We start from the raw sequence: 12,072 nt of genomic DNA on the forward strand, positions 1-12,072 counted from the left end.
CAATGGGAAAGGCGTTGGATACGTGCTTGTCGAGAAAGAGAAAATGAAAAAAAAACCCAAACCCAACAACAAACCTAACCAAACCCACCCTCGCTGGTCTACCTGCTTCGCAGAACCAGGACATTTCTCACTCAGAAATGAATGAAAGAAACAAATTACAGAGCACAAAGAGGAAAGAGTGGACAGACAGAAAGTCGAGAATTATTCCCCCCCCCCTCCCGTCTTGGCCAGAGCAAGACACTGAAGGGAGAAGTTAGACCTTCGCGTAGCCAGCGCACACACTTGGAATGAAGTTTGCAGGATCTTTAAGTGGTTACCTTAAAAATCGCAATTAAACTTTCGACTCCCAAGTGTGGTGGCTTCCCAAGTTAGTGCAGTTCCGTGAAAACCCACTTTTGCATGGGAGCAACAAGAATCTGTGCCACCCCGGTCCATACGTTTTCCCAAAGACTTGGCTGCAGTAACAGGGCGTACAGGCTGCAGTCCTTGGTGTCCTGGGCAAACAGAGGCATCCAGCTTTTTTTTTTTTTCCTTTTCTTTTTTTTTTTTTTTGGGGGGGGGAGGTTTGCGACTCAAATCGTGTTGAGAAAATATTAAACGCGTAGACGCATCCCTCATCACAGAGCATGTGATGGGTTTAACGCGCTAAACTAATAATCTTGTATGAAAAAGCAAGGAGGCTGAAGAAGAATAAAACCCCCTCAAACACTCAGAATATTCTTTACTGCAAAAGAGCACTTCTGGATGCGTTGCTTTAAATCTCATTCTCTTTTTCTCTCAAAAATGACTGTTTAACATAAGAAAAAAGGCTACTTGACACAAAGCTTTTGTTATCCAGTTGATCAGCAACGTGCTTTAGATACTTGTAAGGGGAAAAAAGCCCCACAACAGACATTGATTTTAGAAAATCAATAACCAACATTTAATAAAAAGAACAGAGGAAACACAAGAGAGGAGAGGGAAACATTACGTGTAATTTTAATGTCTACTAAATTACCCAGAGATGAGGGGAAGGGGAGGTCTCCTCTGTGAGGACCACCTTAAATAATGACAGACACAAGAGTAAAGGGTGGTGGTGGAGGGGGAGAGACTTTAAAAAAAGATAACAAGGAACGGATCCTTGGGAAGCTGCTCGGAATATATTATTTTAGTTGGGGTTTTTTTGTAATACTAAGCCAAGCAAATAGATCAAAGACAACACAAAGGGAAAAGCCAGTGTAACATAACGAACAGTTTCTGACTAAAATTCCTCTATCACTCCCCCATATGGCTCGACGCCTCCACCACAACAAGAAAAAGACACACACACACACACGCACACACACACACACACACTCTCACAACCTAGAGAGAGGGAAGGGGGGGGGGGGGGGGGCAGGATCATTTGTTTCTAATCAACATTCTCTTGTCTTTGTGTTTTTTTTGTTGTTGTTGTTGTCCGTCCCCGTCCCCGTCCCCCCCCTTCACCCCTCCACTTAAATGAAGTAGCTGAGCTATAAGCGCATGGGTTCAGGTTCACACAAATATCTTCCTTCCTCCGGCTCCTCGAGAGGAAAGTTGTTGAAAGTGGGGCCGGGATGGCCGTGCGAGGGGCTGCGGGTGGGGAGGGGGGGGGCTGGCGGTGGGGGAGAGACTATCAGCCGGAGGAGAAAGGAAGAAACTAAGGGAGGGACGGGGAGAGACGGAGAAAGAGAGACCCACACCAGTGAAAGCTGCCAAATGTGAAATCAGCCCAGAACACCGCGTCCCACCGAGCCCCGGCCCTCCGCGGCCGGCGGAGACCGGGCGAGAGGGCGACTATGGACAATTGGGCACCAAACTCATTAGTATTATTAATTATTAGGGAGGAGGAAGTTTCATTTTCGAGTCCCTAACAATAAAAAGAAGAGAGTCGCTAACTCGGTGCCAGCCTGCCTCGGGGTTCTCACGCTGCCGGGTTTTTTCCCAGGGACGGCAGCGGGGCCGCCTGCCCTCCCGCCGCCCGCCCCGCTCCGCGCCGCTCCGCGCCTCCCACCGCCCAGCTCCGCGCCCCTCCGCTCCCCGACCCTGACCCGGGAAGCGGCGGGCGAACCGGCCCGCCACCGCCCCGCCGCTCCGGCCGCGCTCCGCCGCCGCGGGGCAGCGGCCCGCTCGCTCCGCGCCCGCGCAACAAACTTTGGGGCGCGGCGGCGGCGCGCTGCTACCCCCCCCCCCCCCCCCTTCTTCTCCTCCTCGACCCCCCCCCCCCCCCCCTTCCCCTCGACGCTCCGCCGCCCGCCGGCGCCCCGCGACCGCGCAGCCCCCGCCACCTCCGCGGGACGGCCCCGCCGCCGCGCAGGGGAGGCGGAGGGCGGCGAGCCCCGGGCGGGCGCCGCTGCCGCCGCCGCTGCCGCCCGGGCGGGCGCCGTCCCCGTCCCGTGTCCCTTCCCCCCCCCCCCCCCCCCCCCCGCGCCCCTCCCCGTCCTGCGACCGGCTTCCCCCCCCTCGCCGCGGCGGAGCCGGCCGGAAAAGTTTGCCTGGGGGGGCGGCTTACCGTTTTTCCTCCGGGGGTTGGCTTGTTTTCGCCTCTTACACCTGGGGCCATCCGCCATGATCTGCTGCTTCATTGATAAGAGTGGATCAGATGGCAGTTCGCATGGACTCGACTCCCTGATTCAGCAGCACGCAGACTCTATGTAACAACCAAACACAGCAACAATGTGGGCATTGGTATATCCCATTTAAATGCAGGGCGCCAACGGGGACCCGAATTTGCACCCGAAAAAGAACCCATCCACGCACACGGCGAGGTTTGCCGTGCCGGGGGAGGTGGGACGCAGACGGAGCGGGCTCCCCCCTCTCTCCCCAGCCGGGCAGATTTCTTCTTTATTTATTTATTTATTTATTTTTGGTCTGTCTGTCTGTGTGTGTGTGTGTGTGTGTGTCTCTCCCTCTCTGCGTGAGCGTGTGTGTGTGTGTCTCTCTCTCTCTCTCTCTCCCCCTGTGTGTGTGCGTGTGTGTGTGTATTGCACCAGCAAAGCAGATCAGAGAGAGACAAGAATTACATCTCAAATGAGTCATAACTCATGACCGTATGAGGGAATGCACAGCTTTTACAGTAGGCTGTTTGACTCAATGCTAGGCGGACCATTTCCTCCTAAAAGTACTTTAATTTGACATTAGAACTTCTTTTCACATGAAACGCTAGCCTTCTCCTGCCTTTATTTCTCCCCCCCCCCCCCCCCCAAGTGCACTCCAGCAAAGTGATAAGAGGAGAGGGAAACATGGCTCTCCCCTGTCCTTTTGGGGTAAAGCACAGCACGGAGACCTCCCCCTCCCCCTAACAACGAGGAGTGTAATTATAAACCTCTGTCACCTTTTTAGTCAGTTTGACAATATTCAGGGTTTCCCCTGCCCCTTAGTTAAACAAAGCTTCAGAGCGTCTTTTTTGGTGTGTTTTTTGGTGTCTTTTTTTTTTTTTTTTTTCCCAGAAAAGAAACAGAAATCAAAACTACCGCTGTCAGAGTTTTCAGGCTTTCAGTTGGGTTTTTGGTTTTGCTTTTTTTTCTTTCTTTTTTTTTTTTTTTAAAAAAACTTGTAAACTTTTGGACCTACTGTGTGTGCCTGCGTGCTCGGGCTGTGCAGGAGGCTCTATCTGTCAAAGGGAGAGGGCAGGAGCATTTGGTTTGCTGCAGGAACGCTCCTGAAACTCAGTCCATCTCGAAGAAGATGCTGTAGCTTTAAAGATGCTTTGACTTGAGGATTAGTTTAAACAGGGGGCTATAAAAGATGTAACAGATGCAAACTGTAAAACAAGGGCAATTAACCCTTGCTCTCCTGAGCAGGATCCCCCCTCGCCTTCGCATCTATTGTCTTCTCCTGCACTGGGAGTTTTACACAAAACCTAAAAAATTATTACCTGCCTCAACAATTTTTTAATTTTTTTTTTTTCAGTAAAGTGGGATTTTTTCCTTCCCCCCCCTCTCTTTTTTTTTTTTTACCCTCTCTTCTGTCTTTTTACTTTGCTGGAGCTTCACACCAGGACTGAGCAGTGAAGTATGTTGCTGCTGGGTCTTTTTATTCTGCCTGAACTCTCTTTTCAGACGTTTGCGGTTATCAAACCTACTTGGCTAAAAAAAAACCCCAGTCTCCGAGCAGGTAAGAGGATGGGAATATTGAGAGAGCGTGTGCGGGGTCAGCGTGTTTACTCACACCCTCCTGCTTGGGATTCCGCCTGGACAGGGGGAATTGGTGGCTCTGTGGATGTGGGTGTATGTGGCTGAGGAAGGAAGAGGCTGAGAAATGTGCTAGAAACTTCAGTATTTGCCAGTTATTCCCGATCCTGGAGTGGGCAATGGTGGCATCACCGTGGCAGATCTACCAGGAGATGTAGCGGAGAGGGGAGGATAGGAACCGGGGCAAGCCCGGACCCTCAGCCTGCCTCGGCAATTGGCGTTTTAATGCAAAACGACCAATGGTGAATTGTTTTAAATGCGTTTCACTACCTTCCCTGCTCTTCAGCCTCCCGCAAAAAGTTGTCAATAATTTTAAACCTGCAGATCTCGAGAACGCTTTTCTTCCCAGAGGACCGGCAAGCTTTTTAAAATATATATATATATATATATATATATTGCTTTTTTGGTAAACGACTTTTAAGTTCCAGTCGGTACTTTCACTTCTTGCTGTAGGATCCCAGAAGCTAAGGTGTTACTTCACCCAGCTTTACAAAATAAAATAAAGAAATGAAACTAACTAAGCAGACCAAACAGCAAACTTTCTGTTTGGGGAAACACACCCTTCGCCGGGGAGCCCTGCCCGGGGCTGGGGCTCCAGCAGTGCCCGGCCGGGCTGGCTCTGCAGGCTCAGGGCGTGCAAAGCATTAACAGGTACCTGCAAACTTTCAGAGCTAAGATGTGAAACCTGAAATAAAAAGAGCAGGAGGTGGGTGGTGGTGGGGGGGTGTGTGTGTGTGTGTATTTTTTTTTTTTTTTTTTTTTTTTGCAGGAGGACGAAGCCCCTTCCTAGCACTAAAACTTTTGCTGCTGCGTTGTAAAAGGCACCTCCCGTACCTGGCCGACAGGTAAGGGGAGCAGGGGTGGTGGTGGCACAGCCCCGAGCGCCCCGAAACTGCTCGCTCCTTCCCGGAGCGGTACCGAAGTGACTTCAGGTTTCGGTTAAAAAAAATAAAAAAAAAAAAAAAAAGAGGTTTTTCGTCCCAAGTATAAACAAGCCAGAAAGAAGCTAACACGCTTAAAAATAAAATATTATCGACATTAAATAAGCCCGCTAGAGCGTGAGGTGGTGTGAGAAAAAAGAAGGGGAGGAAAAAAAAAAAAGGGGAGAAAATGGAATTAAATTCCGAACCTACCTGCGAAGTCTTGTTTGTAGTTTTGGCCAGAAATGGTGAGAAGAAAAAGCATGAAGAAGCCGCGAAGTGGAGGAGAAAAGGTGAAGGGAGATGCAGCTCCTGGAGAAATTGTAAAAAGCCTTGCAAAGAGTTGTCGGAAGGACCGTTATTCCTGCTGGGCAGGTTAGGACTGATCTCTTTCTGCCACTCCAGGAAACACAAACCTGGGGACGGACTGACGTGTTACGCCTCTTCTAATGACATTTTTTTCTTTTTCTTTTCTGTAGGAGCGAGAGGAGAGACCCTGAAACACACGCCACCTATCTTTGTGGGGAGGGATAATTGAAGAGCACCAAACGTGAGCATCATGTGGAAACGTGATCGCCAAGTTTCTCTCTGGGAAAGGATCTGGGATAGATTATACCTTGAAGTCTCCGCGAACGCTTTAGCGGCAGAAATGCAATTCCACCTCCTCCCGCCCGCCCCCCGCCCCGCGCCCGCCCCCCGCCCCGCCGCTCCGCGCCGCTCCGCGCTGCTCCGCGCCCCGCCGCGCCCCGCCGCCTTCACCCCGCCGCGGCGCCCCGCGGAAACTCACCGCGCCCCGGCTCCGCGTCCCAACCCCCCCCCCCCCCCCCCCCCGCCCCGCGGACTGCATCCCCTGCCCCGCGGCTGCAGCCCTGGCCCCCCCCTCCCCGCCCCGGCTGCATCCCCTGCCCCCCCCCGGGGCGCATCCCCTGCCCCCCCCCCCCGGCTGCATCTTCTGCCCTCCTACCCCTCCGGGGTGCGTGTCATGCCCCCCCCCTCCCGGCTGCATCCCCTTCCCTCCCCCAGGCGGGATCCCCCGCCCCCAGGCGAGATCTGTGCCGGATCCCCCCCTCCCCTCCTTCGGCAGGATCCCGCCGGATCCCCTGCCCCCAGGCTGGATCCCTGCCGGTTCCCCCCCCCCCCCCCCCCCCCCCCGGGCGGGATCCCTGCCCCCCCCCCCCCGCCCCCTCCGGCGGGATCCCCCCCGCCTCGCCCGCCCGCGGAGCCGGTTGGGGGCCGCATCCTGCGCACGGCGCCCCGCACCGTCCCGGTTCCCAGCCCCTCTCGGAGCTCTCGCCTCTTGCGGAGGGGAAAACTTACCCTAACATAATGCCTAGAAACTAAACTCTGTTCGGGCACTGCAAATAAGCTCCTGGCTGACTCCTGCTCGTTTTGGTGCTGTTTTATTTTTATCCTTAACGCGTTTCTTTTGGGGCATTTCCCCCCCCCCCCCCCCCCTTTCATTTCAGCACACATCCAGGTTATTTGAATAGTCAGCTAAATCTGATGGAAAAAAACCAAAAAACAAACAAAAAACCCAAACACCACCCGTGCTGAGATCTTACAGTCTATCTGTTTTGTTCACAGATATGGATCAGGGGTGAGATGGGCTCTTCCTGGCTCTGCTCTCCCTTGGAAGTGGCTGGACGGGCAGAGGGACAGCGCGGACGAGTAACGCGTGGGACCGAACTTCAGGGAGGTTACAAGTTTTTCACCTTTTTCAAGTATTAAAATTAAAATAAAATTACATATAGGAAAAAAAAAAAGAAAAAGGGGGGGAAAAAAAAAAAAAAAGAAACCCAGACTCCACCTTTGCACTGAAGGGATTGGTTATGCAAATATGGAAGGGGTTTCCTGGCAAATACAGCTTTCTACTGTATGGTTAATTAAATCATCACTCAAAAGCCTTCCAATGTGACGCTTCTGTCGTAATCCAATCAGGTTACGTAGGTCCTAAACAAGAAAGATATTTTCCACATCTGGAAGTCAGCAATTTAGCAAGTACTGCACATTATTAACCAATTCAGAGCCCACTTCCCAGGGGGATTTTTTTCTTTTTTTTTTTTTTTGAAGTTTAAGTGTTCTTAACCAATGCTCTGCTGTTCTGTTAATCAAAAAGCCGGTTTACGCTGCACGTAATTGAGAACTAATACCGAAGTAAGTAAAGGCAGCCCGAGCCGGGGATGCTGAGCGAAGGCGTTCGTCTGCAAAGGGGGCTGATAGGGCTGAGCCTCGGTGCTCCCGTGCCCAGCTCCCAGCACAACCCGCAGCCGTTTCTTCTTCTAAAAGAGCTCGAAATAATCTCGACGCAAAGATAAACTTCACGTCTTGCCTACTTGTACGGTCCTTTCCGAAGGTGAACGTGGAGCTGCCCAAAGGGCTGTGTTCGAGAGCTGCGAAACAATTCCCCTCCTTTGACAAGAGTTAAATCTATTACAGCACTTTTTTTTTTTTTTTTTTTACTTTATTTCCCTCCCCCTCCTGAAGAAAACTGAAACAAATGGTACACTGATCCGACACTATACTTTTACTTACATTAAGCTAAGATAAACTGCTCTTGAACTGTGCATTGAACGTGTGCCTAAAGCAAGGACCGGAATGCGAGCAATAGGCACTCGCGGTTGCACTCCAAAATGCTCCTGGACCGGAGAACACCTTTCTGATGATTAAGCATCGCAAAGGAAGGAAGGGGACCCGACCTCCCCCCCCGCCCCCCCCCCCGGAATGTGTCTTTGCAGCTCATCAGAGCCACCGAGGGTTTTTTTGGGGGGTTTTTTTGGTCGTCTGTTAGTGAAATCTGCCCTGCCAGTTAGACGTGAGTGGGTGCCCCTGCGTGCTGCAGGGGAGAGGCAGCGCAGCCGGGCGCAGGGCGGCGGGGGGGGGGGGGCCTCCGGGGCAGGGCGCAGCGGCGCGGGGGGGACCCCAGGCCCCCCCGCCTGCGGGGGGGGGGGATGGTGGTGGGGTGGGTGTCGGAGAAACAGCCACTAAATCCCCCCTTCCCTTCCCTCCGGGTGTCCCCCTCTCCAACCCCGAGCTGCAGGTCCGGGCGCGGCAGGCGGGGGGGCGGGGGGAGGCAGGCTGCGCCCTGCCTGCGCCCTGCCTGCGCCCTGCCTGCGCCCTGCCTGCGCGGGGTGCCCGCGGGGCCCGGCCAGCCTGGCTTCTCCGGGAGGAGGGTGCGCCAGGGCTGCCAGCCACGGAGCGGCTTAAAGCAAATCTGCCCGCAGACCCGGCGGGCTGCCGCCGCTGAAATCCCTAATTGTGCAAAGGTGGGAACAAGGTTCTTGGGTTTTTCAATTATTATTATTATTATTTTGTTTTTTTTCCCGGTACGAGTTAGCTTGGCTTTGCTAAAAGTTTTCTTGCCACTATCCACTAAACGCCAACGTTATTTTCTTGCAGGATGCGTGACTTGTCCACGCCTAAATATACCTGTAGATACAGAGGCATATCACACACCCAAAGCGACGATATCTTAATGAAATGTATAGCACAGTGCGAACATCCTGAAATCAGATTCAAGCATTATTAATTTGAATTAGGTCCTCTCAGATCCAGAAGACACTGCCTATAAATCAAGGGCAGTCTGGCAATTCCTTAAAGAGCTAAACTGAATTTAGATGCGTATGATAAAAAGAAAGAAAAAGAAAAAAGTGAATGCTAATTACTGACTCGCTCGATTTCCAGTCACCCACGTTTCAGATGAAAAAAAGGGAAAAAACAACAAACAACCAACAAGTTCTCAAAATAAATTAATCCCATTACAAACGCCTTACGTATTGTTCATACATTTCCAGATTACAAAACGAGAGGATGAGCCGGAGATTAAGAGAAACTGCAGCCTAACCTGCAATAGGCAGGAGTGCCGTCGATGTTATATCATTAAAATATATATCTGCACCTACGCTAAAAAACAAACCCTCAGACTGTGTGATGATGCTCAAGGGCTTTAAGGAACATGTTGGTATTGTCAGATAATCCCTATTCATAATTTCGCAGACTGTTCTCTCAGCCCTCAATCTCACAGTTTCTCCAGCTCTGAAGCGCCTCAGCAGGGCTTGCATCGGAGCGATAAACTGCTCTGATCTTTGCAGGAGTGGCGTAACACCCAACCTTATTAGATGTTATTTTAACGTGGTATGTGGGGGTGTGGGGTTTGGGTTTTTTTTTAATTTTTGGACACTGGACATAAACATTTAGCAATCAGCTAAACCCTTCTGAGATGGATTTTAACCTTAATCCAGGCGATGATTTCCTGCCCTGCTCTGAACTAATAACGAGTGTGCAGCTTCTTTAGGAGATGAAAATAGTGACAGCCTATAGATCCTGCCTTTATTGGGGCGGTGCTGGCAGCCCGGCTCCCAGCCCCTTCACGGTCAGCATCCCCATGCAGCGCCTATGCCTCGCTCTATTTCAAACTGTTGCAAATATGATCCCCCCCACCCCATCAGTTTAAAAACAAACAGACCCAAAATATCCTCACAAACCCCAGCTCTCTCTTTGCGCGAGGCACCTGGCGCTGTGGCTTGGAGGTGGTTTTAAGGGCAGTTCTCTGGGTGTGGGTTTTCCCTCTTTTCCTCAAGCTTTCCTGCGTGGAAATACAGAGAGGTGAGATGGGGGCAGCCGGGTGGTCCTGATGCAAACCTGCCCAAGCGATGCCACGGGCGATGCCGGCTGCCTCCTCCTCTTCAGTGGGTTTCCCTTTGTCCACCGAACCCATCGTGGTGGAGATACCCCCTCCATGGAGATAACCCCATGTCCCCCCCATCCCCAAATGGGGCCATAGGGCCAGCCGGGGGGAAACTCTGCTGCCAGGGGCTCATTACCATGAGAAAGAGGTTGTGCAGGGAGAGACACCCCCCCCCCACCCCCCCCCCCCGCCGAGACCCCCCCGGGCACCTGGGTGTGATGGGCAGGGGAGGGGACCAGCCGCCAAGGGCACAGGCCCTGGAGGACCTTGGCCTTCTGCTGAGACCTGCTGCCCGTCATGGCTTTGTGGGGACCTGGTGACGTGGGCCGGCGGGATGATTCACGGCCTTATTTATTTCGGTGTGTTTGCTTTTTCCCTGGTACAGGATGAGTAACAGGGAGCACATTTTCTTGCCCGCATGAAAGGAGAAAAATTGGGGGTATAGCAGCAAAAATGCTCCAGCTGATAGGTTTCGACTAATATATTTTAGAGGCTGGTGAAGACAGAGGTTTAACACCTCTAAAAACACGTTAGCTGCTCTGAGGCTTTTACTTCAGGTCCTTCATAGCCAGGGCTCTCCAACGTTTTCCCCAAAGTGTGGAACCCTTCCTGCATTAGGGATTAAACATCCCCATGTAGGGGACCCAGATGAGGTGTGCCCACTTGCAGCGGAGCCTGGGGAGAGCATCCTTCCCCGCAGTCCTGCTCCGCCGGGGGAGCGGCTGCTGCAAGCTCGGGGCTCCCCGTGGGTGCCGGCTGCTTCTCATGCACAGATCTCTGGGGTGCAGGAGCTGCCCTCGCCTTGGGAAAAAATTGGGAGGTTGCAAAAAAAAACCAAACCCAAACCAAACAAAAAAAGAAGTTGGGGGGTATTATTTTCTGCAGTCACCTGCAGTGGTAGAAGATAGATAGGACAGAGTGGAATAATTTTTTCTGAGTGGAGAAAGCCCCATGTGGCCCCAAGATGCTGCTGGATACTTTTGCTCGATACAGGTGTCCCTATAAACTAAGATTTAGACAGCAAAGCCTTTTTCTTTTTTCCATTTCCACATGGAGGAGAGGGCACGGAAGAGAGGAAGAAAAGGTCAGGGAATGACTCTCCCCCCACCCGCTGATGAGGTATTTGGGAAGAAACCTTTTGAAACAACATTCCCAAAGTTTTCAAGTTCCTCTGCGGAAAACCCATGTAGGGATAGGATACGAGCCAAAAGCAAGGGAAAAGATTGTCTGGCTTTAATTTATCTATCCCTGGGCATTTCTAACAAGCAGATCACTGTAATATTTAATCTCGTGCGAGTCCCTGCGTGTTAAAAGTGAATCTCCCTCATATGTTTTTGTTAATTTTGTCATTTATAAAGTCGCTTCTGACGGCCTAGGGCTGCTCGGCTCCCGTCCACAACGTACGTCTGTCTGTCTGTGGCAGCAGAACAGCATCCGCAGGACCCAAACCCGCTTCTCGCACCGAGCAGAGAGGAGCGAGCAGCTCTAGCAGCTGGGAGAGGTGGCGGCAGGTCGGTGGGCGAGCATCCTCCGTCCGCTGCCCCGCACCGTGAGATGTAGATGCTTTTTTCCTTCTCTTCTGGGATCGATGCTGAAGTTCGGACACGTTTCTTGGCTCAGCTGGCAGTGATTAAAATTTGCTGCTCACTTTTTTTTATAGTTGTTTACTTTGTTGAATTTTTAAAAACTTGTTAGAATGCAATTGAACACAGATTCAACAGTATTTAGGCTTGAAAAATAAAGATGCATTAGAAAGATGCCTATTATGCTTCAGAATTATTAATTGACATTTTTATGATGAATAATTAATCATTTGAATAATTTTTGTATCTCTGATCTGAACACATATTTGCATATCTAATGTCTGATTTTAAATGTGGTTTCTTTAGTTGCATTCTCCCAGGACAAAGACATGAAGTAAGTAACATCCTAATGCAAAACTTTTTTTTCTTTGCAGTTGTAAAAGTATGCTCATTGAAATGTAAGTTTCCATCTAGTTATGAAGCTGTTAATAATCTATGCATGGCATATATGCATTAATAAGACCGTGAATCTTCTGGATACGAGCACATTTAGGCCTCATTTTCTTAAATACAGTGGTAAGGTCTCCTGCAATACACACGCGTTGCTTAAAACCGTGCGGGGTTAAGCTAGGAAACCATAAAGAAGTATCTCAGATATGCAGTGTTCCCTTCTTGTTTATACGACACTTAGTGAGAAGACCAAAGGTTGTTTCAATCTGAGGTGTTAAAAATATCAAGAACTTTTTATATTC

The 12,072-nt window shown here is 51.1% G+C and overlaps 1 protein-coding gene and 1 long non-coding RNA gene across 3 annotated transcripts in view; one reads left to right on the forward strand and one right to left on the reverse strand.

Annotated features, from left to right (window-relative positions):
* Positions 1-5,413, reverse strand: part of ZEB2 (zinc finger E-box binding homeobox 2) — a 115,175-nt gene extending 109,762 nt beyond the window's left edge. The window contains exons 1-2 of the mRNA XM_076343135.1: positions 5,327-5,413; positions 2,513-2,650 (exon numbers count right to left, since the gene is read on the reverse strand). Coding sequence (XP_076199250.1) covers positions 2,513-2,585 — 73 coding nt within the window. The 5' untranslated portion in view covers positions 2,586-2,650; positions 5,327-5,413. The remainder of the gene's footprint in view (positions 1-2,512; positions 2,651-5,326) is intronic.
* LOC143162548 (uncharacterized) lies at positions 3,480-7,017 on the forward strand. 2 transcript variants are annotated; one of them, XR_012995714.1, is made up of 5 exons: positions 3,480-4,116; positions 4,963-5,038; positions 5,347-5,488; positions 5,593-5,663; positions 6,698-7,017. It is a non-coding gene; the product is annotated as an uncharacterized LOC143162548 (long non-coding RNA). The 2 variants fall into 2 exon arrangements; XR_012995715.1 differs by lacking the exon at positions 3,480-4,116 and adding an exon at positions 4,777-4,844.
* Positions 7,018-12,072: the final 5,055 nt, after the last annotated feature.

This window comes from Aptenodytes patagonicus, chromosome 6, assembly GCF_965638725.1.
Source record: "Aptenodytes patagonicus chromosome 6, bAptPat1.pri.cur, whole genome shotgun sequence".
In the NCBI taxonomy this organism is placed as follows: Eukaryota; Metazoa; Chordata; class Aves; order Sphenisciformes; family Spheniscidae; genus Aptenodytes; species Aptenodytes patagonicus.